The following is a 25,206-nucleotide window of genomic DNA, read 5'->3' as shown; positions in this document are numbered from 1 at the left end:
TGAGAATAAATTACACTGTGCCCCTTATACTATACTCAAATGTGTAGTCCCTAAGAACAAGGACATTCTCTTTTATAACCACAGTACAGTAGTCAAAAGCAGGAAACAACATTAACTTGGTCATTATCTAAGAATATAGATAGTGTTCAAATTTCAAATGTTCACATTTCACCAGTGGACCTATTCATGGCCCTTAGAGCCCCCCCAGCCCCCCAGCTCTAAATACTGGAATTCTCTGCCCAAAGTGCTTTGAATCTGATTCTTTGTGGGCCTGTTCCCCAGTGCCTCACTTTTGAAGGCAGCCCCCTAAGTTTAAGGTAACTGTGGAGCAGTAGTGGTGAGGTGTGGCCTGCATGTGGGCTGAGGTGTCCATCCCACATGCCACCATGCAGAAGCCCCTTGTCAGGATGGGTTGGGCATGGTAGGTGCACAGAGGTCTTGGAGGCTGGCTGTCTCCACACGGCCACATTCTGGCACTTAGCTGAGGAGTTAAAGAATTCTAATTTTTTTTTTTTTTTATTTAAATTTTAGTTAACATACAGTGCAATTTTAGTTTCAGGAGTAGAATTCAGTGATTCATCACTTACATACAACACCCCATGCTCATCATCACAACAAATGCTCTCCTTAATGCCCGTCATCCATCTAGCCCATCTCCCACCCACCTCCCTCTCAACCCATAGTTTGTTCTCCATCATTAAGAGTCTCTTGTGGTTTGTTTCCCTCTCTTTTCTCCCCCTTCCCATATGTTGGTCTGTCTTGTTTCTTTAATTCCAGATATGAATGTTACCATACGGTATTTGTCTTTCTCTGATTGACTTATTTTACTTAGCATGGTACATTCTAGCTCCATCCATGTCATTGCAAATGGTAAGATTTCATTCTTTTTGATGGCTGAGTAATATTCCATTGTATGTATGTATGTATATCTATAAATATATATATACACACACACACATCTTTATTCATCAGTGAATGGACATTTGGGCTCTCTCCATAGTTTGGTTATTGTTGATAATGCTGCTATAAACATTAGGGTGCGTGTATCTCTTTGAATCTATATTTTTGTATCCTTTGGGTAAACACCTAATAATACAATTGGTGGATTGTAGGGTAGTTCTATTTTTAGTTTCTTGAGGAAGAATTCTAAATTTGAACCAGGTTTGCCAGGTTGTTATGAAGGTAGTACAGTAACTTGATTTATAAGCACTTAAAAAGACTTGCTATGTGGACCTATATTTGTTCTTTTGCCCTCGGTCCCAAACTGTTAAGGGTAGTTGTTTACAAATGTGTGTATATACATCAACACGTGTTCTTGTATGTGTAAATACATACCTATTTGTCATTCTTTTATAAAAAGTGGCATTGTGTGTTCTGTTTTTTGCATCTTACTTATTAGTACCTCATGGAAATCCCTGCTGGTTGTCTGCTGAAGGCCAGATTCATCCTTGTGAGTACGTTGGGGATGTTCTGAGCGCAGGTGTATGGATTTACTCAGCCATGCCTCTTCCATAGCCATTCACCTTATTTTTTTGTCACTATCAAAAATGCTGCAGCAACCACTCCTACTCCACTCCAGTGGTCTTTCACAGATGAGTCACGTAAATCACTATCCACCACTTGACCCACTCCACTGCAATAAATCCTAAAGATTGCTGTGAAATTTTTTGAATTAAAAATAGAGAAATGCATGATTTAGACTACAGAAATCGTCCATAACCCACCTGCCAGAGATGACCACCATTAAATTTGGAGTATATTTTTCCAGGCTCTCTTTCTGTGCATGTGCCAACATATACATACCTAATATTCTTGACAGAAGTGGACTTCTAAATACACTTCTGCAGCTTTTTTCCTCGGTGACCTTTAAATGGCCCTGTTCAGTGGCCTTGTCTTTTTCTTACCATCTTGGTCCCGTCTGTGGCATCCCTTCCTCCTGTCTTTTGTGTGTTTCCCCTCCTCTTTCTATCCCTTAAGTGTAGCCAATTCTCAGTTTCAGGCCTCATATCTCCAGGTATTTGTTTTTCATTTCTAATTGGACAGCCCAACGTCATTGGCATGAAGCCACTTTCCCTACTTGCTTCCTTTCCTGGAAATGTTCCTGGCATTTCCCTCAGTTACCCTGGTTCTTGGCTTCCACATCTCCTTTCCTTTGGCTGTTATCTCTCCTTTGGTTTTTAAATCTGAGTTGTCGCCAACACAGTTTAGGTTGGGACTCTGTTGGCCAGTCTTCAATCTTCCCTCCACGTACGCTGATGAATTTCCACAATTGCCCCTCATCCTGCTCAGACTCCCCGGTGAAATACTGCAGGTTTTGCATTCTGCTTCCATTTTTCTTTTCTCTCTTCCCTCCCACTATGCCTCCCTTCCCCTCAGCCCCCAGAGCCCTTTGTCAAGCCAGGCTGGCTCTTGAGCTGTGTCCCCTGAGCATGTCTGCGGCTTGACTCCTGGCCGTACATTCCCCTGCCATCCCAAAGTGCTCTTCAAGTCTAGCTGGCGAGGCAGACTGACACTCTAATAATCCTAACAAAGTGCTTTTTCCCATCATACGTGGAGGAGCCACTGACCCTGTGGAAATATGCCCTTCATATTTTCGGAGCGGAACTCTGGACTGGACTGCACCCACATGCTCGTGTGAGCCCATGTTGCAGTGAGGAGAGTTCTGTCCATTCTCCCAAAGAAGTCCTGTCTCCAGGCACACTGGAGGGCAGATGGGGGGCGGGGGGTACATGCAGTGGCAAGCGGGGCCATCCTAATCCCTCCCTACCTCCAGAGCATGTTTGACCCTTTGGACAGATGCCCATCCCTGGAGCTTATCTTCCTGACATGTGAATTGTAGTTAGTCTACATGGTCTAACTGCAGGCCTCCCAAGCCCCTTCTCCCTCTGGAAAAGTGTGGCCTGCTTTAGAAAGCCTCTGGCACTCACTTGGGAAACCGTAGAGCTTCAATAAGATGACTCATTCCCATCAGGGGAAAGAAAGCTTGCAGGCATAAGCTTGGGAACAGCTTCCTGCCAGAGAAGCTCCCGTGGGGAAAGTGATGCTCACCAAATGTGTGCTGGGGGTGTCTATGGGTACAGGGCAGCACCCTCCACCCTGGCCCTGACTCCTTTTCCACTCTCTTGTGACCTGGCTAGGTCAGCCCCCCACATGGTCTTAACAAAGTTAAAGTGACCATGATTCCTTATTATAGGTCAAAGCCAGTGTCTTCTGAGGACTTAAGAGAGAACTGTCAGTCTCAAAAGGTAAGAAGACCATCAGAGGTTGATAAAGGGGAGGGGTGTTCCAGAGCTGCCCAGACATTGCTCATCAGCACAGAGGTCTACCAGTTACCCATCTCGGCACCAGGGTAGCAAACTCCGATATTCACAAGGCCATGTAGGTAACGTACCTGGCCACTGCTGCAGGCTTGTTTTCCCTTTTAAAAGGGTTGTATTGGCCAAATGCAACAGATCTGAGGCTACCAATTCAGGCTCTATATCCTTCCTTTTGTCCAGCCAAGTTGTGGCAAAGGTGGAATAGGCTGTACAAATTACTATCAAGCCAGATAAGTATTTAGCATCTATTGTATGCTTGGGGCTGGGGAATAGGGAGATAATTAGTACGAATTAAGATAAATTAAATAGGCCGTTGCCTTCAAAGAGCTCACTGTGAGACAGGAGTAATAATAGGAGCTGTCATTTCTTGTGTAACTACAGTTTGCTGAGCCTTCCAAGACGTTTGGGGGCCGTTTAGATCTCACCACAGCCCTGCACGTTGGGCGCTGCAGATCCGTTTTGCTGATGAGAGGTGTGTGACTCAGAGAAGTGGTGTGATCTGCCTGAGATAAATTAGCTGGGAAGTGGAGAGTCAGGCGGAATTTGAACCCAGAGCTCTGGGACGCTACAGCCGTGTGTTTCCCATCACACCTTGCTGTCTGCATGGTCAGACAGACATGTAAAGCATCATGCATGCATGGCAGAGAGGAACAGTTTGGGAGCGTGGAGGTGGCAGTGATGAATGTCACCTGAAAGCTGTGGAAAAACTCCTTGGAAGAGGTGTCATTTGAGCCAGGCTTTGAACAATGAGTAGGAGTTCATATCCAGGGGAGATGGTCTGTGTTGCCTAGAGGGAACATGTGAGTAAAAGTGGATTGTTTGTTGTGTCTGGGGATGGTGGGGACCAGTTGGTGTGCCTGGACCATGGTGTGTGCATCGAAACTAGAAAGACCGGTCAGGGCTACAATGCAAAGGGCTTTGAATGGCACCCTCAGCAGAGGGTGGTGGTAGTGGTTGCCTGGAAAGTGTCAGAGCCAGGAGTAAAGTCATAATCAGCTCTGCCTTCCAGAAAGACTACTGATGCCAGTGTTGGCAGGTGGATTGGAAAGGAAGGCCAAACTCTTGTCCCAGTTAGGGGACATCATTGTACTTGTCCCAGCACAAGGCCAGTGTCTGGGATAAGCCAGGGATGTGGGGGAAGAGGACTTAGGTGTAGGAGAAGAATCACAGTAAGAACGGGGGACAGTATGAACGTATAGGAGAAGGGACGAGCCGAAGACGGTGCTGAGATGGCTAATATAGGGCCTGCGTGGCTGTAGGAGTATTAACGAGCTCATTGGTTGGGCTCCACGAAAGCAGGTCTTTTACTCTGTTCGCTCGTGTATCCAGGTACCTGGCACTCAACAAATGTGTGTAGACCATGAGGGAATGAATGGAATTACACAGGAGGATGAGCACGTTTGCTCGTTTGGTAGGGTTGATGTAGGGAGAATGAGCCATCTAATTTACACCTTGTCTTTTGGCTTTTTGAACCAAACCAGGCTTCTTGAAAGCCCAAGACCCAAAACAGTGCATTTCAGTGAACAACAAACACTCAGCGGTTAATTGTCCACTCTTGGAGTCTTTTGGGGGAAACGGCCTTTGATGACCTAAGCCTTTTGTGACCTGAAGCATTGTGCTAGCTTGTCAAAATGAGTCCTGCAGAGAAGAGGCATTCATTGTTGAGGACTGAAGGGATGGGGTCAGCTATGTGGGGACTTGGGGAAGCACGTGGGAGGAGGAAGCTGAAGGCCCCCCATCAGGGGTGTCTGCTAGAGCCCTGGTGTGCGTGCAGACGATCTGATCTGACCCTGACCCAGGCAGGTGTCTGGGATGCTCAGGACCAAATCAAATTGTCTGGGGCAGATGCAGCTGGATTCCTCGAGGTCTTGAATTCTAAGCACTGAAGATTGAAACAATAAGTCACTGAACAGAAGCGTTACGAATCGGAGTCCTGGTATGAGTGAAGTGAGAGACCTGGCTCTGTCCACTAACCCTGCCGAGCCTCAGTCATGGCATCTGCAAAACGGAAACAGTAGTGAACTCCCCAAAGTCAGGAGAGGCAATCTAGATCTTTCTTGGTCTTCTTAGGTCTAAAGTGGTTAGGATTTATTTGACGGCCTCACTATAACCCTTCATACCCTGTCCTTCCCCAGAGTCTCTCTTTCAATATGATGTGCTTAGGAATGTTCAGCTCAGGAGATCAACCTTCTCAGTCCCTGGTTCTTGTAGTCATGTTTGTTCCAGGCACCCACCCCAGGTGGATTCCAGAAGAGCGAGGAGGTTCTTAGCTCCCCAGCGTCATCCATCACTCTTAGCCAACGTGAGTCTCAACTATTTACCCGGCTACCCATGGCCAAGATGGAGAAGATGTTTGAGGAGGATGTTGACTCAACCGGAGGTAAAGCCGCCTTGTGGACTCAGTCTCTGGTTTTTACACAGGGTGGGACCCATACTTGGGTGTGTGGAGGGTTCAGATTTGACAAGCAGTTTTTGCATTCAGTGACTCCTTTAAAACCTTATCATTATGTAAGTATTATAAGCACATTGGAGGCTATTTCGTATCTAGAAAAAAAAAAATACCCCCAGTCCAAGCACCCAAATGTAACCAACTGTCAGCATTTTGGTGTATTTTCTTCCAAACAGTTTCACATGTATGGTTTATTTTTTATTGCTGTGTAACAGTATTCCCACAAACCGAGAGGTGTAAATCATGCATTTATTGTCTCACAGTTTCGGTGGGTCAGGAGTCTGGGCATGGCTTTGCTGGCTCCTCTGCTCACTAGCCTGGGGCTGTGGTATCATCTGGGGCTTGACGGGGAAAGGATCCGCTTCCCAGTTCACTCAGGTTGTTGGCAGGATTCAGTTCTTTGCAGCTGCAGAACCGAGGGCTTCTGTTTCTTCCTGGCTATTGGCCGGCAACTGCTTTCAGCTCCTACAGCTGCCCTCTATTCCTGGCCATGTGGGACTCACCGACATGGCAGATTTCAAGGCTCAGGGTAGCCAGGGAGCTCACAACTCCAGCAAGATGTGTGCTACGGTCTTGTAAGTGTGCAGTCGTGTACACATAGCCCCGTACATCTGTCACCTCTGCCATATTCTGTTGGTTGGCAGCGAGTCACAGGTTCTGTCTTACTCAAGAGGATCACAGGAGGGCATGAACACCGGGAGGTGGGCATCCTGGGGTCACCTTAAGTATCTCTGCCACAGATGGTTACGTGTGCTTTCACGTGTCTGTAATTATACCACGTATGTAACTTCAGACCCCTCTTTTTCTCTTAGTGTGTAACACCTTAAGGGCTTTTACATACTGTTGTGTCGTCTTCCAAACCATCATTACTAATGAATACACATGTTCTACTGGTGGACTAAGCCATTCCCCTGTAGTTGGACATTTAGGTTTCATTGAATTTACATAACATTGTTAAGAACATCCTTTGTGCATCAAACTTTTTCTCTCTTTGGAGCTTCATTTTTCTCCTTGGGATGATACACATCAAGGCCAATAATAGGAATACTTAAGGGCATCTTTGTTCATATCCACTAGACTCTGAGTACCAACTCTGGGGGCATAGCTCCTTGCCCCGTCAACTTGAGTTTTACAGCCATACCGCGATGTGGGCGGGAAAGGGCAACAAACGCCCAGTGTACAAATGAACAAAAAGTGAGGGGCAGGGCGGGATGGTGAGTGTCTGCCCTGAAGATGACATGGTTCCTCATTGGAGCTCTTTGGTGTCCGTGTTTGGCAGCTGGGAGTTGCCACCACTGTGCCTGGAGGACCCCGAGGGTGCCAACTTTGGTCACGATTTTTATTGTATTTGTGTTTGTCTTGAGCAGGCAATATATCCATGCAGTTCACAAGTCAAAAGGTGCTTTTCCCATGATACCCTGGGCCCGGCCCTCAGCTGCCCGGTTCTGTTCCCTCAGTTGGTTACTGCTCTCGGTTTCCTGTGACCGGTGGAGGCACAGAAGTTCAGGTAGTCACTCCCCCGCTGTTTTATGCAGTGGCAACCTATTGTCCATGCTGTTCTACGCCTTGCTTTTTTAAATTTCAGCTTTATTGAGCTATAGTTGACATCAATTTAATATATTTGAAGTGCACACCATGCTGATTCGATATCTGTATGTATTGAGAAAGGATCTCCCCAATTGTCTACTCCTGCTTTTTTTAAAAAAATAACTTTTATAAAGTTCCCCCTATTGCTTTTTACCTAATGTGTCTTGAAATCTTTTCATATCAATGTAAAAAGAACTTCTGCATAAAAAAAACAAAACAAAACAAAAATGGCCACGTTTTAAATGGAGGAAAGGAAATTCACCTTTTGTTGATATAGGGTAAAAGAAAATAAGATCATTTTTCTCTTTTAAAAGTCTTTTAAAAAGGTGGATTATAAACAAGGGCTCCAAAGCCTTTCTTAGGAACCCTAACCATAAGTGACTGTGTCAGAGGGAAAAGGGGAGATACTGAGGTTCTGCTCTCTGTTCTGCGGGTTCCCTTTCGGGGCCTTAGTTTTTTTATTTGTTGATTGGAGGTCTTTGAGAAGGGTTGGTGGTTCTTTTATTTATGTATTTATTTTTAAGATTTTGTTTTTAAGTAATCCCCATACCCAATGTGGGGCTTGAACTCACAACCGTGAGACCAAGAGTTGCACACTCCATGGCTAAGCCAGCCAGGCGCCCTGAAGGTCCGTGGTTCTTAAAGGGGAGTCCCATGCATCTCCCAGGAGGTCTTCAGAGTGTCGATGTGCCCTTGACCCTCACCTCTGGGGCCTGCCTGGGGGAGCCTGCGGGTTGCTGGGGGTGGGGATCGAGGGAGAGCCATTGAGCTGGCGGTCCTGCAGCCCCGAGCCTGTGAGCCGGTGTGGCACTGACCTTGCATACAGGTGCTCCTGGGGGGACATGGGTGGCACACAAGCTGAGTGTGCCTCCACTTTCGCCAACAGACATTTCATCAAGCGCTGCCAGGCATGGTAAGAATTGGTGTTGAGGGGTCCTGGCTGGCTCAGTCAGTAGAGGGTGCAACTCTTGATCTTGGGTTGTGAGTTCAGGTCCCATGTTGGGTGTAGAGATTACTTTATTTATTTATTTATTTAAAAAAAAATTTTTTTTTTTCAACGTTTATTTATTTTTGGGACAGAGAGAGACAGAGCATGAATGGGGGAGGGGCAGAGAGAGGGAGACACAGAATCGGAAACAGGCTCCAGGCTCTGAGCCATCAGCCAAGAGCCTGACGCGGGGCTCGAACTCACGGACCGCGAGATCGTGACCTGGCTGAAGTCGGACGCTTAACCGACTGCGCCACCCAGGCGCCCCTAGAGATTACTTTAAAAAATAAACTTTAAAAATGCTTTTTTTTTTTAATTTTTTAAAAGTTTATTTTAGAGAGAGCACATGTGGGTACACACGAGTGGGGGAGGGGCAGAGAGAGAGAGAGAGAGGGAGAGGGAGAGGGAGACAGAGGAAGCGAAGTGGGCTCTGCACTGACAGCAGTGAGCCGAACACGAGGCTCAAACTTGTGAACTGTGAGATCATGACCTGAGCCGAAGCCAGACGTTTAACCGGCTGAGCCACCCAGGCGCCCCTAAAAGAATACTTTAAAAAAAAGAATTAGTGGGGCGCCTGGGTGGCGCAGTCGGTTAAGCGTCCGACTTCAGCCAGGTCACGATCTCGCGGTCCGTGAGTTCGAGCCCCGCGTCGGGCTCTGGGCTGATGGCTCAGAGCCTGGAGCCTGTTTCCGATTCTGTGTCTCCCTCTCTCTCTGCCCCTCCCCCATTCATGCTCTGTCTCTCTCTGTCCCAAAAATAAAAATAAACGTTGAAAAAAAAAAAAATTAAAAAAAAAAAAATTAGTGTTGGTACAGAGCTACCTGGGTTACCAGACCATCTGTCAGATTTGATTCAGTTGTCACGAAACCCTGTGACTTTCCTTATGACTTTACACAGGAGGGGCCAGACACTGATGACAGGCCCAAATGCAGTGGCCTGGGTGCCCTGACATGGAAACTGCTCCCGTGGGCACCCCACACTGAGTGTAGCACTTCAGATACCAAAGTAAGTGAAGGAAGTCCCTTTCCCAGGAGAGCCAGGGGTTATGACTGTGCAGTGCTCGTGCTTGGTGACCGTGTTCCAGGAATGCAAGCACTGTGGGGCACATACGTACTCCCCACCCTGCACAGCAGAGGGGAGGCTAGAAGACATTTTCTTAAATATTTTAAATATAGCATTTATTTTTAAAAATGCTTATGAATATATATAAAAAAATAGAGGTAAACAGTTCATAATCCTGCCTCTTGGCATTATAAAAAAAGAAAGAGAAAGGTCAAGTGGGAGTTTCCCAGGAGATGGGGGAGAGGGCAGTTCTCAGCAGGGAACGGTGGAGGAGAGGTATAGGGGTGTTGCTGTGCTGGGGGGGCAGTGAGGGGTGTCCTGGGGGCAAGGCTGGGAGGGAGGCGACCACAGAGGACGTGGGTGCACTCAGGTCAGGAGGGGCCCTGAGCCCCAGCAGCGATCTGACGGGGAGGTGACACATCTGGAGCTGCTGGAGAAGGACAAGAGTCCCTGCCAGCGACTCGGAGGGACGTGGGAGGCAGGGGATTGGCTCCTCCTATGACCACCCTACAGAAGGTAGTGGACATTACGTTGGAGGTGAGGGAAGGCTTTTGGTTTCACATCCTCCCAGCGCCATTATGTGTTCTTGAGTAAACCCAGAATGTCTCTGTGCCTCTGTGTCCTCACCTGCAAGATGGGGAGAACGTCAGTACCTACCCTCTAGGACCATGGGATTCTTGTGAGGATTCAGGAGGGAGGGCACTGCGTGCCCCCCTCGAGTCTCCAGCCCGGGTAACTAGCCGGAGGTGATGCCGTTAGCAAAGATGGCAAACACAGGAAAGGCGAGAGTGTGTTGGGATAAAGATAATAAACTGGATTTTTTATTATTTTATTTATTTATTAAAATTCTTTTTTTAACATTTATTTTTGAGAGACAGAGATAGAGCACGAGTGGGGAGGGGCAGAGAGAGAGGGAGACACAGAATCCGAAGCAGGCTTCAGGCTCTGAGTTGTCCTCACAGAGCCTGAACTCATGAACCATGAGATCACGACCTGAGCCAAAGTTGGATGCTTAACTGACTGAGCCACCCAGGAGCCCCTAAGCTGGATTTTAAACATGCTGAGTTGAACGGGTCAGGGGGACACTTGGGAAGAGAGTCAGAGACATGGGAGAAACATTCTCTCCTGAGATGCAGAGATGGGTGAATAGGTGAGGTCACTGGAGAGTGTCAGAAAAGCAAGGGGACAGTGATGAGAAGAGCGGAGGCAGATGCCAAATGACAGGGCAGGGCAGACAGTGGAGCCTGGAGGAGACGAGAGTGACCAGTGGGGTCGCTGCTTGAAGGCAGGAGGCCCCTAAGGCGAGGAAGGGCCCCATCAGGTGTGCTCCAAGGTCACTGGTGGCTCAGGAGAGTGAGTGGGTACAAGTCAGGAAGTGGTGGATAGAGGGGGTGTCCAGTGCTGGGCGCTGGAGGGAACGTGCCAGTGGGGCACAGGTGTAAGTTGAGAGGGTGGGAGCGAGGGTGGACCCTCCCCTGAGGAAAGGTCCCAGGACCGCCCAGGTTGGGGAGAGTTGGCTGTCATAACACCCCCTCGTCTTCTGAGCTGGAAGGGGTGGCAAGGGGGAAGAGCTGGCTAAGGTTGGAGGCTCAGGGAAGGGCGGTGAGAGAGTTCACAGAGTGCAGTTCAGAAGTGAAATACATGCATCTTTACACTGAGGTGTAGTTTACTTGCCACAAAATGCACGGGTCTTAGGGTCCATCCAGCTCAAGGAGTCCTTCATGTGCATACATTCACGTAACTACCACCCAGATCAAGCTACGGAACATTTTCTGCCCCCCACAAAGTGTCCTGCCTGATTCTAGTGGTGACCCTCCTCCCCAGGGAAATGGTATTTTCACATGCAAGTTTTGACCGATTAATTAACCATGTGGCTTGAGGTGGATGAGAGCTGTTTTTTAGAGGGGAAAGGGGGCCCTGCCTGGACCCCACAGTGTACGTTTCCTTTCCAGAATATCTTTGTGTCTATTGTTATTCTCAAAAAACTGTCTGGTAAACTGTTTATGAGAAGTGTATTAAAATAACTTGGTGGGGGGGGCGGGGTGCCTGGGTGGCTCAATCGGTTGAGCATCTGACTTCAGCTCAGGTCATGATCTCATGGCTTGTGAGTTCAAGCCCCGCGTCGGGCTCTGTGCTGACAGCCCAGAGCCTGGAGCCTGCTTCTGATTCTGTCTCCCCCTGTTCACTCTCTGTCTCTCTCAAAAATAAATAAACATTAAAGAAAAAATAAAAATAAAAAATAAAATAAAATAACTTGGTGGGGAACAATATATATGGCTTCTTAGACACCTGAGAGAGGGGCTGGCCCCTGTGGTGCTCTCAAGGGGCATTTGTTCACTCAACACTGCACAAAGGCTCTCTGGTCCCTGGCTCCCTCCCATGTGGAAGGCTCTGTGTTACGGACTGCCATCTGACGGATGCCCAATCCTCACACAGAAGGACCAGATTGCCGGGGTCAGCCTTGGGCACCACCCCGTGACCTTGGGCACATGAGCTCACCACTGCGTGCCACAGTTTCCTCACGAGCCCCTCTCATTAAATGGTCAGTGTGAACAAACACAGAGAAGCACCCAGTATCATCGCGTGCACATCCCAGGGTCAACAGCAACACCTGGGGAACAAGCATCTGCTGTTGGCCAAGCAGTCACAGAGGGCACAGGCTCCCCCTGCCCTCACAGAGCCCATGGCCTAGGGTGGTAACAAGGAAGGTCATGGTGGGGGAGGGACAGTGAAGCCGAGTGATGGGGGTGGGGGCCTCCCTAGATAGTACCCAGGAAGGCTTCCCTGTGGAGGGGACCAGATGGTGTAAAGGCCTTGAGGTGGGAGTACACTAGTTGGTGTGAGAAATGGCCTGGGGACATTATGGTTGGAGTCAAGAATGAAGGAGACAGCAGTGGGAGGTGAGGTCTGAGAGGAGCCAGAAAATGCCCAGCCTTCATGCCCATCCTCTGGCGAGGATTCCAGGTACTTGTTGGGGACTTTAGAAGCACTTTTTATAGACTGTGACTATAAAAAAAAAAAAAAAGAAAGAAAATCTAGGCAGTGATATTGGCCCATAGGCAGCCAGATTCCCTTATAGTCACAAAATCCAGCAGGGGGAGAACATTTTATCCCTCCCCTCTGCTCCCCACCTCTCCCCATCTTGCCCTCCAGCCAAAGTTTGCGTTTTAACTGCCTTTAAAAGACTTCACCTCTCCCTCTGTGTATTTGAATTAACTTGTGTTTCTTTGTTGCTATTATGAGTTCTTTTCTTTTCTTTCTTTCTTTTTTTTTTTTTTTTTTTTTTTGAGTTTTCATCTGTTTCCTTTGTCTCAGTGCCTGGCCCGTCTTACTTGTTCAGAACTGGGATCTGATCTTTTCTCACCCAGTGGTGCTGTGGGGCCATCACAGTGCTCTGGCGTGGAAGGTGTGTGGCCACTGTCTGTGGGCTGGCTGAATGCTGAACACGTGGGATGCAGAAGACAAGCCCGCAAACAGGATTCTTCATGTGCCCCTCCCTCAGCGCCCAGACACCCAGGACACCGCCGCGGCCGCTGATGGGGCCAGTGACTAGCTGTGCAGTGGATGATGTTCTTTCTTCTCTTTTGAAGCCCTGGGCGTGAAGGCTTTCATTAAGGCCACGAAGAAGATTCTGAGCAATGTGTCGGATGAGATGCTGGAGGCTCTGTTTTTGAAGGTGGACACAGACTGTAATGGCTCCATCACCTGGGTGAGGAAGGGGCCCCTGCTTCAGGAGTCATGGCTTAACTGCTCTGTCATCCCTCCCCCTTGGCTTATGTGTACATTCTGGTTGGTTTTTGATCAAAATTTTTGATTTTTGTGTTGGTTTTTTTATTTCTCTTAATATCCTACAATAAATGTGTTTCCAGAATTCTCTGCTATCTACACAATTATCTTTCTTAATAGCTCCCTCTTTCTTGTATAGCGTATGGTGTATGGTGGCCTACTTTGGCCTTCATGAGGCTGGTTAATAGATTCTAGAATTGCCCTAGTGACCTGGCTTCGGGGTCTTCCGTTGCTGTTAACTTCTTACATGAGCTGAGACAATTCATCTCTACTGTTAGGAGCCTCAGTCTTATTATCCATAAAGTGGGGATGAATAAAGAGATTCAAACAGGATGCTGAACGTGGGGGTGATGCGGAGATACATTTAGCATTACGGGATCTCATTAAGGAGGGAGGTACTGCTATGTACCTACTAATAGGCCCTTCACACGTCCCAGATTCCAGAACAGCTCAGTTGGCTTGGCTACTCTCCTTGGCCACCCTCGGGAAGCATCAACCAGAGCCCCTTGGAAGGGGCTGGTAAAGATGGGGGAGGAACCGGAAGCCGGGTGTGGGCTCCCGAAGCCCAACGCACCGAGCGTTTGGCCAGTGCTGTCCTGCCTTTGTTTCTTCCCGAGGCAGCAGAAGTACGTGGATTACGTGATGCGTGAGTTCCAGAGAAAGGAGATGATGAGGACAAGCCAGTACCGCCTGCGCTTCCACCTCCCCATGAGGATCATCCCCCTGTAAGGAGTCTCTCCCCTGACCGAAGGGGTGTGTGTGAACAGGGTGGGGGCTGGCCCTGCTGTGAGCGCCCCTCCCTAGATCCCTGAGCCACTCTCTGTGGGGCCATCAAGGGTCTGGCACTGGGCTCATTTCAGCCCCTCTACCCTGCAGGCGAGCCTGAGCATGAAGGTAGGCGATGTGTCCCCACTTTACAGACAAGGTAACAAAGGTTCAGAGAGGTCGAAGGACGGTGATGGGGTTGCTGTGTTCGGCCTTCCCTGTCCCTGCAGCATATGCCACTCCTCCTGCTTCCCCCCACCCTGCAGCCCAGTGGGTCAGGGCACAGATGGCTCACAGGGCAGGGAGTAAGAGCCATCCTAGGAGACTGCTCCTGGAGGCCACACCAGGCCTCCAGAACGGGCCATTGGTCACTCCTGGAGCACGTGGCTCTGTCCATGCCTTGACTTCCTCGACCCTGCCTGCTTGCTCCTCCTTCTGGCTCCTGTACACTGTGCCCTCTGGACCTTCACCTCATCTTTCTGTGCCATGGCCCTGTCTGCCCCCTCCCCTCTGAACTCCCCAAGAACGAGGAGCCCTCCAGTGGCTCTGGCCAATGGCCCAGGCCTCTTCCCGTAACCCACCTTGGGTTTGCACACCTCCTGCCTCGTGTCGGTGGCCAGGGCCAGGGATCTGGGTCCTGTGGTCCAACGCTTGGTGATGTGCATTTGTGGCCTGCTTAGGAGGGGCTGTGGTCCTCAGGGGACTGCCCCCAGAGCAGGCTGTGGGGAAGACCATGAACCAGAGGCAGTCTCTGCCCTGGAGCACCTGGAGATTCAGAAGGATGGTAATGAAAACCACGAACGGGCAACTAAAAAAATCTTGGTCAAAATTTAATTGAGGAATAGTCAGCAAATATGAATAATGAAGGATTTTATAACCATGTTTTGACCTAAAACTTTGCTTGAGACAGCCAAACCTTCACTGATCTTTGTTTCCTCGGGGCATCTAGATTCCCAAGGTGCTTAAAGGGCCAGAACCAAAAACGTCAAGAAGCCTGTCCCTATTTTCCCCTATTTGTTTGTTCCCAGAGAGTATTTCCAGCTTGACAGAGAAAATAGCCAAATCATATTTACTTTCATGAAAAAGTCACCTTAAAAGTTGGCTTCCCTTTCCTCAGCCTGGACCAAGCTCACCAAATGCCCGTCTCCTGGGTGCTGGCCTCGTGGGATAACGCCTCCCGAGGGCTCCCCTCCCTTCTCATGGCTCTCACCTGTTGCATCTACCCCTCAGAGTCTCGTGGGCCTGATGCCAGAGGTGGCACTGGGAGTGATGGAGGCCAGACTGGGCAGAGCTGGGGGCTGCGGGTGGGAGAGAAAAGAGCCATATCCAGACACACCATTGCCCTCTCTTCTGCTGAGAATGTTTTGAGGTAGAATTTCAGTGTGGGTTCGCCTTCAGCCACAGATCACACGGTGTCCACAGCAACCTTTGGAAAGGGCTCTGGCCGGAGTAGGGATTGAGGTGCCTACGTTCTAGTTGAAGCTCTGCCCATAGCCAGGACATACCTCCAGGAAAATGCTTATCCCTGGGTCCCTGTGAGGCGAGGAGACATTTCCTGCCCTGCCGGGGCCTGGAGGCATGGGAGCACCAGGAGCGTGTGCTGAGCCATGTCCAGAAGTCAAGATGGCAGTGCCCTTTAGTAGCCAGACAGCCAGCTTAGCCAACTTGGGGCAGGACAGAAGGCACTGGAAGGCATGACTGTAGCTTGCTGGGAAAGCTTCACGGTGGCTTCCTGTGAGTCCCAGCCTGCCACAGGAGCTGTTTGCTGTGCTCAGCACATGGCCTTGGAGATGAGGAGTTGGGTATGTGGGGCTCTATTGGATACGTTGTCCCCTCATCCACTTCTATCTCATGCTTGGCTTATATTCCCTTCTCTACCCTGAGATGCCGAACACTGTTATTTTGAAGGTTTCAGTCACGATCCCCCCTCCACTCACCACCCGTAGACTCTTTTTCTTATAAAGGAAGGTTTGCAAAAGACCTCTGTTCTCTGCCTTCTCTGACCCCATCCCATCACGAGGAAGCCAGCTGGTTGTTTGAAAGGAGAGCCCACTGCCTGTGGAGCCCTATCTCATACCAGCGGCCTACTTGGGTCATTTTCTTTCAGTCATGGCTGATAATGGTAGAAGCCTGCCCAGCAGAGCCCCACCTCTGGAGGAGCCAGCTTGAGTTTCTTGGTGGTGGTGGTGGTGGTGGTGGTGGTGTGTGTGTGTGTGTGTCTTGCTTTGCCCTTCCCCCTCTGTGCTTTTCATTCTGTTTTTGTTTGGGTCCTTCTCTGTCCTGTCACCTTCCACAGGAACCATGGATGTGAGATTGTGAAGGTGCAGATTTTAATCCAGCAGTTCAAGAAGATTGGGCATCTCCTGACGGTCACCAAGGACGGGATCTTGCAGATCTGGTCTGAGACCTTCTCGCTGATTAACTCCTTCAGGGTGAGGGGGACCCACACGTGGAGCACACACAGGGTGGTCGGAGAGCCTTTGCCTTTGTACCCCAATAATGAAGGTGACCTGGGCCCCGAGTGGGCTCATTTGGGGGTTCACAGTCTAAGCAGCCTGCACGTGGAGTCACTGCTCCTGGGGCCAGGCTCTGCTTCACGTGGGACTGCGACCCTCGCATTTCTCTTCTGTAAGCAGGACCGCATCTGGACGTCCGTTCGACTTGGATGTCCAACAGACAGACACCTCACACCCAGTCTGTCCAAATAGAATGTCACTGTAGCTCTCCCTGGCCACCAGGCTTACTTCTCCTGTGCCTCATCTCAGTGAATGGTGTTGCTATCTACCAAGGTTCCTGTGTTAGCAGTCAGCTACCTTTCCTTTCCCTGTCATGTCCCCTCTGTCACCAAGTGTTACTGACTCAAATCCTTTACCTGGACCAGGCAGGAAATCGCAGTGGTTGTGTGGTCTCTGGAGTCCAACTTAGAACCTGACTGTACCACCTTCCAGCTCTGTGACTGTGGACACTTTGTAGATAGCTCCCTGTGCCTCAGTTTCCTCATCTGTCAAGTGGGGTCACAGTTACCCCCTCAGGCTGCTGGGAGGATTTAATGACTTAATACGCATGGGGTCCTCAGAGTAGGGCAAGGCACACAGCAAGTGCCGACAAATACAAGCTGACCTCATCATTGTCTGTGCTGTCAGCCCCTGGTTGAGTGCAGCGAGTGAGAAAACACTCAGGAAAGCTGGCTGTGTACGTAGTGTTGCCAGGCCAGTCCAGAATCCTCCAGCAAATGAGGAAGGCGCAGCTCTCCAGAGAAGAAAGTCTTACTGAGAACGTTGCCGGCAGCATGAAGGCTTTCCTAAGCCCGTGAAAGAGCAGAGTGTTTCATAGGTGCCTCAGGGGTCATCCCTTGGGGCTGGAGGGTTCTGGAGGCAGCTGAGGTCTGTGGAGGTCAAGTGACTCTTGAGTACGTGGTAGCTCAGGACCAGGGGTGACTCACACCCGAGTTCCTGAGGCTGGGGTTTCTGGCACCTTCCACCCTTTTTCTCTGTGTGTTTATTTTGTTGTGTGTGAGAGGGCACATTATAGCCTGAGCTCCTGGTTGTGGCTGCTACTCGGTCACCTCAGCATCCTTCAGAGGCCAAGTCTGGGAGGGATGAGGAGGGCAGAGGGAGGCTCCCCAGAAGGCCCGGCATTCCTCTTTGAGGGGCTGCCCGGGAAAGTAGATGTTGGCAAGAGTGATCCACTAAGCACCATCCGTGAAACCCACTGCATGCCATCCATGGTCATGTAGATGGAAAGCCCTGGAGTTTGGGGTGGGAGGGGGGCTGGGCTTTACTTCCCAGCTGTTCGACCTTGGGCAAGTCACTGGAACTCCCTAGGGCTTGGGGTTTCTGGAAGGAACGTGGAGGTGATGGGCGTACCATCTGTTGTGTGTGGGTTAGAGGCCCCAGGGGGCCTGGCCCCTGTCCTCACTGCCCAGCCGCCAGCAGGGGCCTCTCTGCTCTTGGTGTCTCTGAGTTGTGATGGAACAGTCCACTTCTTGCCCCTGCCTTCGCCATCCCTTCTGCACAGCCACCTAGAGGAGCTGCCTTAATTCTCCCCCCTCCCTTCTGTTTCAGTCTGTACTGCTGTCTGCTTTTTCCAGTCCAGAGTTTGTGGCCTTCTTACAGGGAGTAAACTACAAATGCCTTAGCTGACCACCCCTAACTCATCTCTCATCCTCCCTGACCCTGAGCCTGTCAGGCCGGCCTCCTCTTTTCTCTGGACACCAAAGCCCCTTTCTGCGGACATGACTTTGTGTGTGGTGTCCCGTATCTCAAGGGCCCGCTCGAATTCCGTCTGCATGAGTGTTACGTGAGGCTGGCACCTCACAGCCCGGCTGGGTGATTTCTTGTCCATAAGCCACTTGAGCCGAGGGACATCTGCAGATGGTAAACAAAGTGCAGACAGAACAAACAAGCAACAACTAATACAATGTCACATGTTCATTATATCTCAATAAAACTGGGGTGGGGGACAGAGCCAGACCTGCAGAGGGGCAGTCAGTGGAAAGTCATTCTCCCTCTCCCACACCCGAATTCTCTCCTGGAGACAACCGCTGTGACTAGTTTTGGGGCACTCTTCACGGTTAGCCTGTACACGCACCCTCCGCACCCCTTTTTAAATATACGCATGGTAACACATGATAGTGCTGCTTTCCACCTTGCCTTTTCATTTGATAATGGATCCTGGACACTCTTCTGTATGGCGTGTGCACAGTCCCCTTCTTTGTAATGTCTGGGTGGTGTCCTGTGGTGTGGATTTGTATCCGCTCTCCTTTCCGAGTGGTCTGTGGCCTGTTGCTATCACAGCGGTGTGGCGGGGCCTGCCCTCACACACACTTCTCTGTGAGTACGTGTGAACACATCTACAGATGTGTCCTGGAAATAGATCCCGGGATCACGAGTCATGCACAGTTAAAACTCTGAGGAAGCTTGTCAAGTGGCTCTAGAAAGGGGTTGTGAGGATGGGTGTTCTTTAAGCCCGTTTCGCAGATGTGGAAACTGAGGCTCGGGCTAGGGAACTTGTCCAAGGCCCTATCAGTAGCTGGTAGGAGTGCTGGGCTCCAAACTAGCTCTGCTGCCCCCTCCAGGGCCTCGGGTGGCAGGAGAGGGTTCACGGGACCCTGCGCCTTGGTGCGCTCTGCTAGGCAAGCCTCCCCAGCTCGGTCGCCTCTGCTCTTCCCCTGGCCAGCTTAACCAGATCCAGCAGCCCCACCACCAGCAGATGTGGGTCATCGACATGGTCTGTCTCCACAACATGAACCTGATAGCAATTGCATCTACCGACCAGAAGATAGGTGAGTCCCTGACGGCACCCCAGGCCTGCCGTCAGCCGTTGGAAGGCGTGCGTCTGCGCTTGGGGACCCGTCACCGGGCCAACTGTGGGCGTGGGTTAGAGCCCTCTGGGGGTGCTGTGGCTGGTAAGCAGAGGCTGCGTGTTGTCCCCAGAGGCCCCTGAGGCCTGGGACGTGGGCCTGGGCTCCATGCATGCCCTCCCCCTCCGTCTCTCCCCCAGAGTTCTTTGATATCAGCAACCACAACTGTGCCCGGGCCTTCACCTTCACTGATCTGGACAGTTGTGTCCTGACCATAGACTACTGGTGAGTCTCGGAGGGAGACAGGTGCAGTCTTGGCAGGAGCCGCATCACTCGGTGCGGTTGGGACTCCCAGAAAGCCTCTCTGGAAACAGCCCCGGAATGATTCCCACCCTGTGTGCCTGTGTCCTCCTCGCCAAGCTGCCCTGCCTTGGGGGTTACTCAGTCGTCTGCCCCTCTTCCTCCCACTGCCCGACCAAGTCAGCCATCGAACCCCGGCAGGGGCTTGTGCCGCCGTGACTGAGGGCTCTGGGAATGCCGTGGTCCATCCGCAGGATGGTGAGCTGGTAACAAGCAGCTGGAGGACCAGGAATTCATTTGTTTTAGCGTTCAAAAAAAATTACTGATTTCTTTTGGCCCCAGTTCACCGGTGATCTGGGTCTGGGCGGCCGGGCCCATGTTTGTCAGCCATTGAGGGCAAAGCTGGCAAGTTGTGTGGGAACTGCCCCTCGCTCCCAGGTGCAGGGAGGCTGATGGGGGCCGGGAAGGTGGAGGCTTGCAGCCCTGCGCCCAGCCCAGCCTCTTCTGTCTCCACCTTCCTCAGGTCTGACTGTCACAGAGGTGTGTTCTGCTATGGGGACACCAAAGGCAATGTCATCGTCTTCACTTCCAGCAATGTGACCCACGGGCTGTTCAACCCCCGAATCCTCCCCAGGACCTCCAAATGGGGTAGCTAAGATGCTGGGGAATGTGCGGGTGGGGAGATGGCCCTTCCTCCCAGCTCAGGAGCCTCTGGCTACTTCAGCTCAGCTGAGGAGTACACCCGTAGGCTCAGCTCAGAGTGGCCCGTGGGACGTGGGGTGAGGAGGTGACCGCAAGAGCCAGAGGGGGCTGAGAAGCGGGGCAATCTCTCTGAAGGTGGGAGGTTGCACAGGTGAAGGTGGAGGGGAGAGGCTTCCGGACCCGCCTCCTCCCAGCAAGGACCAACCTGTGCCAGCTGTGTGACCCTGTGGAAGTCACTCACCCCTTCCGGGTCTTGGGATGCCAGCACTAACCTTCTCCAAGGTCGTGAGGAGGGTTCTGCTCTCAGCTGGGAGCCGCTTTTGGTGGGGGGGTGGGGGTGGGGCAGGAGGGCTGCCCTGGAGGTGGGCTCAGTGGGGCCTGGGGGAAAGCCTGGCTCAGCATGGCCATGAACCTGAATAAGCACAGTGACACTTACTGTGCATTTGCGTGCCGAGTGGTTTGGGCACGTTGCCTCCTACGGCCCTCCCCCTGCCCATGGCCAGCAGGGAGCTGCTGCTGTTACAGCCCATGAAGAGAGGAGGAATGGAGGTTCAGGGGGTGAAGGACTTGTGTAGGCCCCACAGGGTAAGTGTCCCGAAGCAGGCAGTCTGCCCGAGTCTGCACCTTAACCCCTTGCTGGGCTATACCCTAAACTCACTAAACATTGAAGGACGCTGTTCAGGGCTGTTCTGCCAGGGGCACTAGGGCCCAAGGCTCTGGGGCCTGGGACTATCAGGGACGCGCCTGAACTGGACCCTGTCCAGATCGAGCCCTCGGTGTGTGGTGTCAGGCCTCCAGGCTGCTTCATATCCATCTAGAGGAGGTCCCGGGCCACCAGGGGCCCCAGCCCATGGGGACACTGACTCCCCTTCCATCCAGGACACCAGAGCAGTCCCTAGGGCTTCCAGTCAGAGTTTCTGAGCCGGACACCCTGCAAGGGCTCCCCGGCCTTGGTGACCCACTCCCCCCGACTGGCCGGATGGAAGATAGATCCCGCCCTGGATACAGCAGTGGGCTGGCACCCTCCTATATCCTTGCCTCATCAGCCTCTGCTCCTGGTGCCTGCCCTGCCCGGCCGCGGTCACGCTGTGGCACCCTGGGAAATGGCGTGGGAAGTTGTGGTAGTCGTTGAGCTGTGCTAGATGGGAGATCGGAGCGGGTACGGATGAAGCCGGAGTGTAGGATAGGAGTCCTTCCATGCCACACGCTGCCTGAAGGCTGGGGAGGAACATGAAGGTGGGCTCACCCGTGTGTTGACTTGAGAGGAGTTGGACAGACCAGCTCTGTGTGAGCTGGAACCAGTTGCTTGACCTCTCTGCACCTCAGTTCCCTTTAAAACAGGGATGAGCATACTCAATTCATGGCTTTTCTATAAGGTGGGAGGAGGGCATATGGGGTGAGGTGCACAGTAAGGACAGGGGGACTCCCTCCCCTGATCTCCCAGGGCTCTCCCAGCCTCGTGGTCGAGGCAGACACTAGAAGTGAGGCCCCTGGCTAAGCTTCCACCTTCCCGTGCCTGCCCCACTTCTGCAACACTCCACCCCTTGGGACTTCCTTTTCAAGCTTCCTCCTGCCCTTGCAAGATGGGGCTGGTGACTTTGCAGCATAAAATGCTTGGCATAAGCCGCCAGGTCCCCTTCTCTTTTCTGCCTTTTACCTGGGAGTTTCTCTCAGACTTGAGCCCAGATTGTCCCAGTCTTTGGGACCCACCTCCTTAAAGCCTGCTCTACAGGGAGACCCGTGCTTGTCCCATCACTGCTGGCCCCATCTGCCTGCACCCGGGGCCTTTCCTTGGAGGCTCCCAGGCCGCCGGCTGGCCGTGGGAGGTTGCAGGGGCCAGGAGACCCTGAACGCCGCCATGAGGACCAGGCTGTGCTCAGTGTGATTGCTCCAGGCACACTTGCTGGGTGCCCCCCTTGGAACTTGTGTTTGCAAGACAAGGTGGGGCATGTAGTTCGAAGCATGATGGTAGACTTCCAAATGATCCTTTTCAGATTGAATAGAGCCTAGGGTCTCAATTTGTTCTCCACTCCAGCAGACTTGGAGCTCCCTAAATGAGAATCACCTTGGGGGCCGCCTGCTGTGGCTCAGTCGGTTGAACGTCCGACTCTTGATTTCGGCTCAGGTCATGATCTCACAGTTCAGTTCGTGAGATTGGGCCCTCATCAGGCTCCATGCTGATAGCCTGGAGCCTGCTTGGGATTCTCCCCTTCCCTCTCTCTCTGCCCCTCCCTCACTTGCGCATTCTCTCTCTCTCTCAAAATAAACTTTAAAACATAAATGAATATATAAAAACTAAAAAAAAAAAAGAGAGAATCACCTCATTTAGATTGCAGCATGTGGGGAGAGGGAGAAGGCCCGAGATGTGGGGCCAGCTCTGTGAGCCCTGGCATAGGGCTCTGGGCAACAGTGTTACCTGCCTGTGTCTGTGTTCTGTGTCGAGTTCATCCCACTGAACTCACCAGGACACGGTAAGGCTGGAATGAGCATTTGGATGGAAAAGTTTTGAGACATACAGGAGTGGCAAACCAACTCGAGGTGTCCTCTGGGGTTTTTGCTGGTCTGGCAAGGTGGGGAGCTGGTGATGTGGACCTCGGTTTTCTCTCCTACCAGATCACTGGACCAACGTTTCCGCACGGAAGCTCCTAAATGAAAAGTCCCCTTTGTATAGAAGTTACTGGCTGAAAGTAAGTCATCGCTTTCCTCGGCCCGTTACCATGGTGATTATCTGTACCCACGAGCCACTCAAAAGTGGATTCGCCCACTGGGTTCAGTCTTAAGCCTTGAGGCTTGGTCACTGGGAGGACGAAGACAGCTGTAGGGTCCTGCAGCTCTCTGTGCAGAGAACGTAGGTGTCCCCGGGGGTGGCTTGTCTCTCTTGCCACCTCCAGTGCTCAAGCCTGGTCCTGGCAGATACCGCCTCTCTCCTGGATGGCTGCAGTGGCTTCTAGCTGTTTCCACCTTCCTTTCTCCATGCAGTGCTTTACTCCATTCAGCAGCCAGAGGAGTTATGAGCTAGAACCAGCCATGTCACTCCTTTGCTCAAAATCCCCCAGTAGGCGCCTAGGTTAAGCGTCCGACTTCAGCTCAGGTCATGATCTCACCGTTACTGAGTTCGAGCCCCGCGTCAGGCTCTGTGCTGACAGCTCAGAGCCTGGAGCCTGCTTCAGATTCTGTGTCTCCCTCTCTCTCTGCCCCCTCCTCTGCTTGTGCTCTGTCCCTCTCTCTCTCTCTTTCTCTCAAAAATAAATAAGAAAACATTTAGGGGCGTCTGGGTGGCGCAGTCGGTTAAGCGTCCGACTTCAGCCAGGTCACAATCTCGCGGTCCGTGGGTTCGAGCCCCGCGTCGGGCTCTGGGCTGATGGCTCAGAGCCTGGAGCCTGTTTCTGATTCTGTGTCTCCCTCTCTCTCTGCCCCTCCCCCGTTCATGCTCTGTCTCTCTCTGTCCCAAAAATAAATAAATGTTGAAAAAAAAAATAAGAAAACATTTAAAAAGTTAAAAAAAAAACATTAAAAAAATAATCCCCCATTGCTTCTCATCATGTTCAAACAGAATCTCAAGTGCTTACTATGACCATCAGGACACAAGGTGATCTGGCCCCTGCCTGCCCCCCATCTTGCTTTCTACCTTTCTTTTTCCCATTTACTCAGCCGCAGAGACACAGGCAATCCTGCTGTTCTCTGAACACGCCAAGCCTTTTCCCGCCTCAGGGCCTTGCCATGCTCTATCCCTCAGGCTGCTGGGTTCTCCCTTAGGTCCCTGTTTGCTCCTTTCTCTTCTCCCTTCAGGGCCCTAACCAGCCAGCCCGGAATAGCCCTGCTGCCTGCCTCTGCCTTTGGCCCTTCCCGCTGCAGCATTGATACGATTCTGACACCAACTGCAATGTGTTTTTCCCAAACCACCATGCAATTCTCAGACCTCAGCTGGGTGGCCTACAGTTCTCTACCTGGAGATAGCGTCAGACCCTACAGGTTAAGGGTCAGTCCCACGAGACCGCCCTCCACTTCAGAGGCCACTTACAAGCTCAGGTTGTCACCTGTGTTTCTGACCCGCTGGTTATAAATCAGAGCTTCCCTTCACTCTCTGGGTTTGATTAAATGGCTAGAGTGGCTCACGGGACTTGGAGAGACATTTTACTTACTAGAGCACCGCTTTATGAGAAAAGGATACAACTTAGGAATAGCGAGATTGAAGAGATGCGGAGGGCAAGGTGTGGGGAACGGGGGCCTGGGGCTTCTCTGCCATCTCTGGGCATACACCTCACCCCACACCTCCACATGTTCACCAGCCCAGAAGCTCTCTGAGCCCTGTCCTTTTGGGGTTTTTTTGGAGTTTAATCACATAGGTATGATTGATCACATCATTGCCACTGACGACCAATTCATCCTCCAGCTCCTCTCCTCTCCCCAGGGGCCAGGGGGGTGGGGCTGAAAGTTCCAACCCTCCCATCTCCTGCTCGGTTTCCCTGGCAACCAGTCCCCATCCTCAAGGGCTTTCCAAAAGTCATCTCATTAATGTAAACTCAAGTGTGGTTGACACAGGTTTGTTATGAGTAGGAACACTTTCTTACCACTTAGGAAGTTCCGAGGGATTTAGGAGTTCTGTGCCAGAAATGGGCATGAAGACCAAATATATACTTCTTTTTTTAAAAATTTTAGGGGCACCTGGGTGGCTCAGTCGGTTGAGCGGCTGACTTCAGCTCAGGTCATGATCTCACGGCCCATGAGTTCGAGCCCCACGTCGGGCTCTGTGCTGACAGCTCAGAGCCTGGAGCCTGTTTCAGATTCTGTGTCTCCCTCTCTCTGACCCTCCCCCGTTCATGCTCTGTCTCTCTCTGTCTCAAAAATAAATAAACGTTAAAAAAATTTTTTTAAATTTATTTATTTTTGAGAGAGAGCGTGCAATTGAGGGGCAGAGAGAGGGAGAAAGAATCCCATGAGGTGCAGA

At 51.3% G+C, this 25,206-nt stretch overlaps 1 protein-coding gene across 3 annotated transcripts in view; it reads left to right on the top strand.

The window, feature by feature from the left end:
- The window catches only part of EFCAB8 (EF-hand calcium binding domain 8), a 74,076-nt gene that overhangs the window by 8,047 nt on the left and 40,823 nt on the right, over window positions 1-25,206 (top strand). For 2 of the 3 annotated variants that reach the window (XM_045444889.1, XM_045444887.1), the window contains exons 2-10: window positions 3,194-3,245; window positions 5,544-5,697; window positions 12,994-13,112; window positions 13,811-13,914; window positions 16,251-16,386; window positions 19,133-19,238; window positions 19,457-19,541; window positions 20,080-20,204; window positions 22,872-22,945. In XM_045444889.1, coding sequence (XP_045300845.1) covers window positions 3,194-3,245; window positions 5,544-5,697; window positions 12,994-13,112; window positions 13,811-13,914; window positions 16,251-16,386; window positions 19,133-19,238; window positions 19,457-19,541; window positions 20,080-20,204; window positions 22,872-22,945 — 955 coding nt within the window. Of the gene's footprint in view, window positions 1-1,050; window positions 5,698-12,718; window positions 13,113-13,810; window positions 13,915-16,250; window positions 16,387-19,132; window positions 19,239-19,456; window positions 19,542-20,079; window positions 20,205-22,871; window positions 22,946-25,206 lie in introns of those variants that run through there. The other variant, XM_045444890.1, reaches the window with a different exon arrangement.

This window comes from Leopardus geoffroyi, chromosome A3, assembly GCF_018350155.1.
Source record: "Leopardus geoffroyi isolate Oge1 chromosome A3, O.geoffroyi_Oge1_pat1.0, whole genome shotgun sequence".
NCBI lineage: Eukaryota > Metazoa > Chordata > Mammalia > Carnivora > Felidae > Leopardus > Leopardus geoffroyi.
This window is presented reverse-complemented; position numbering and strand designations above follow the sequence as displayed.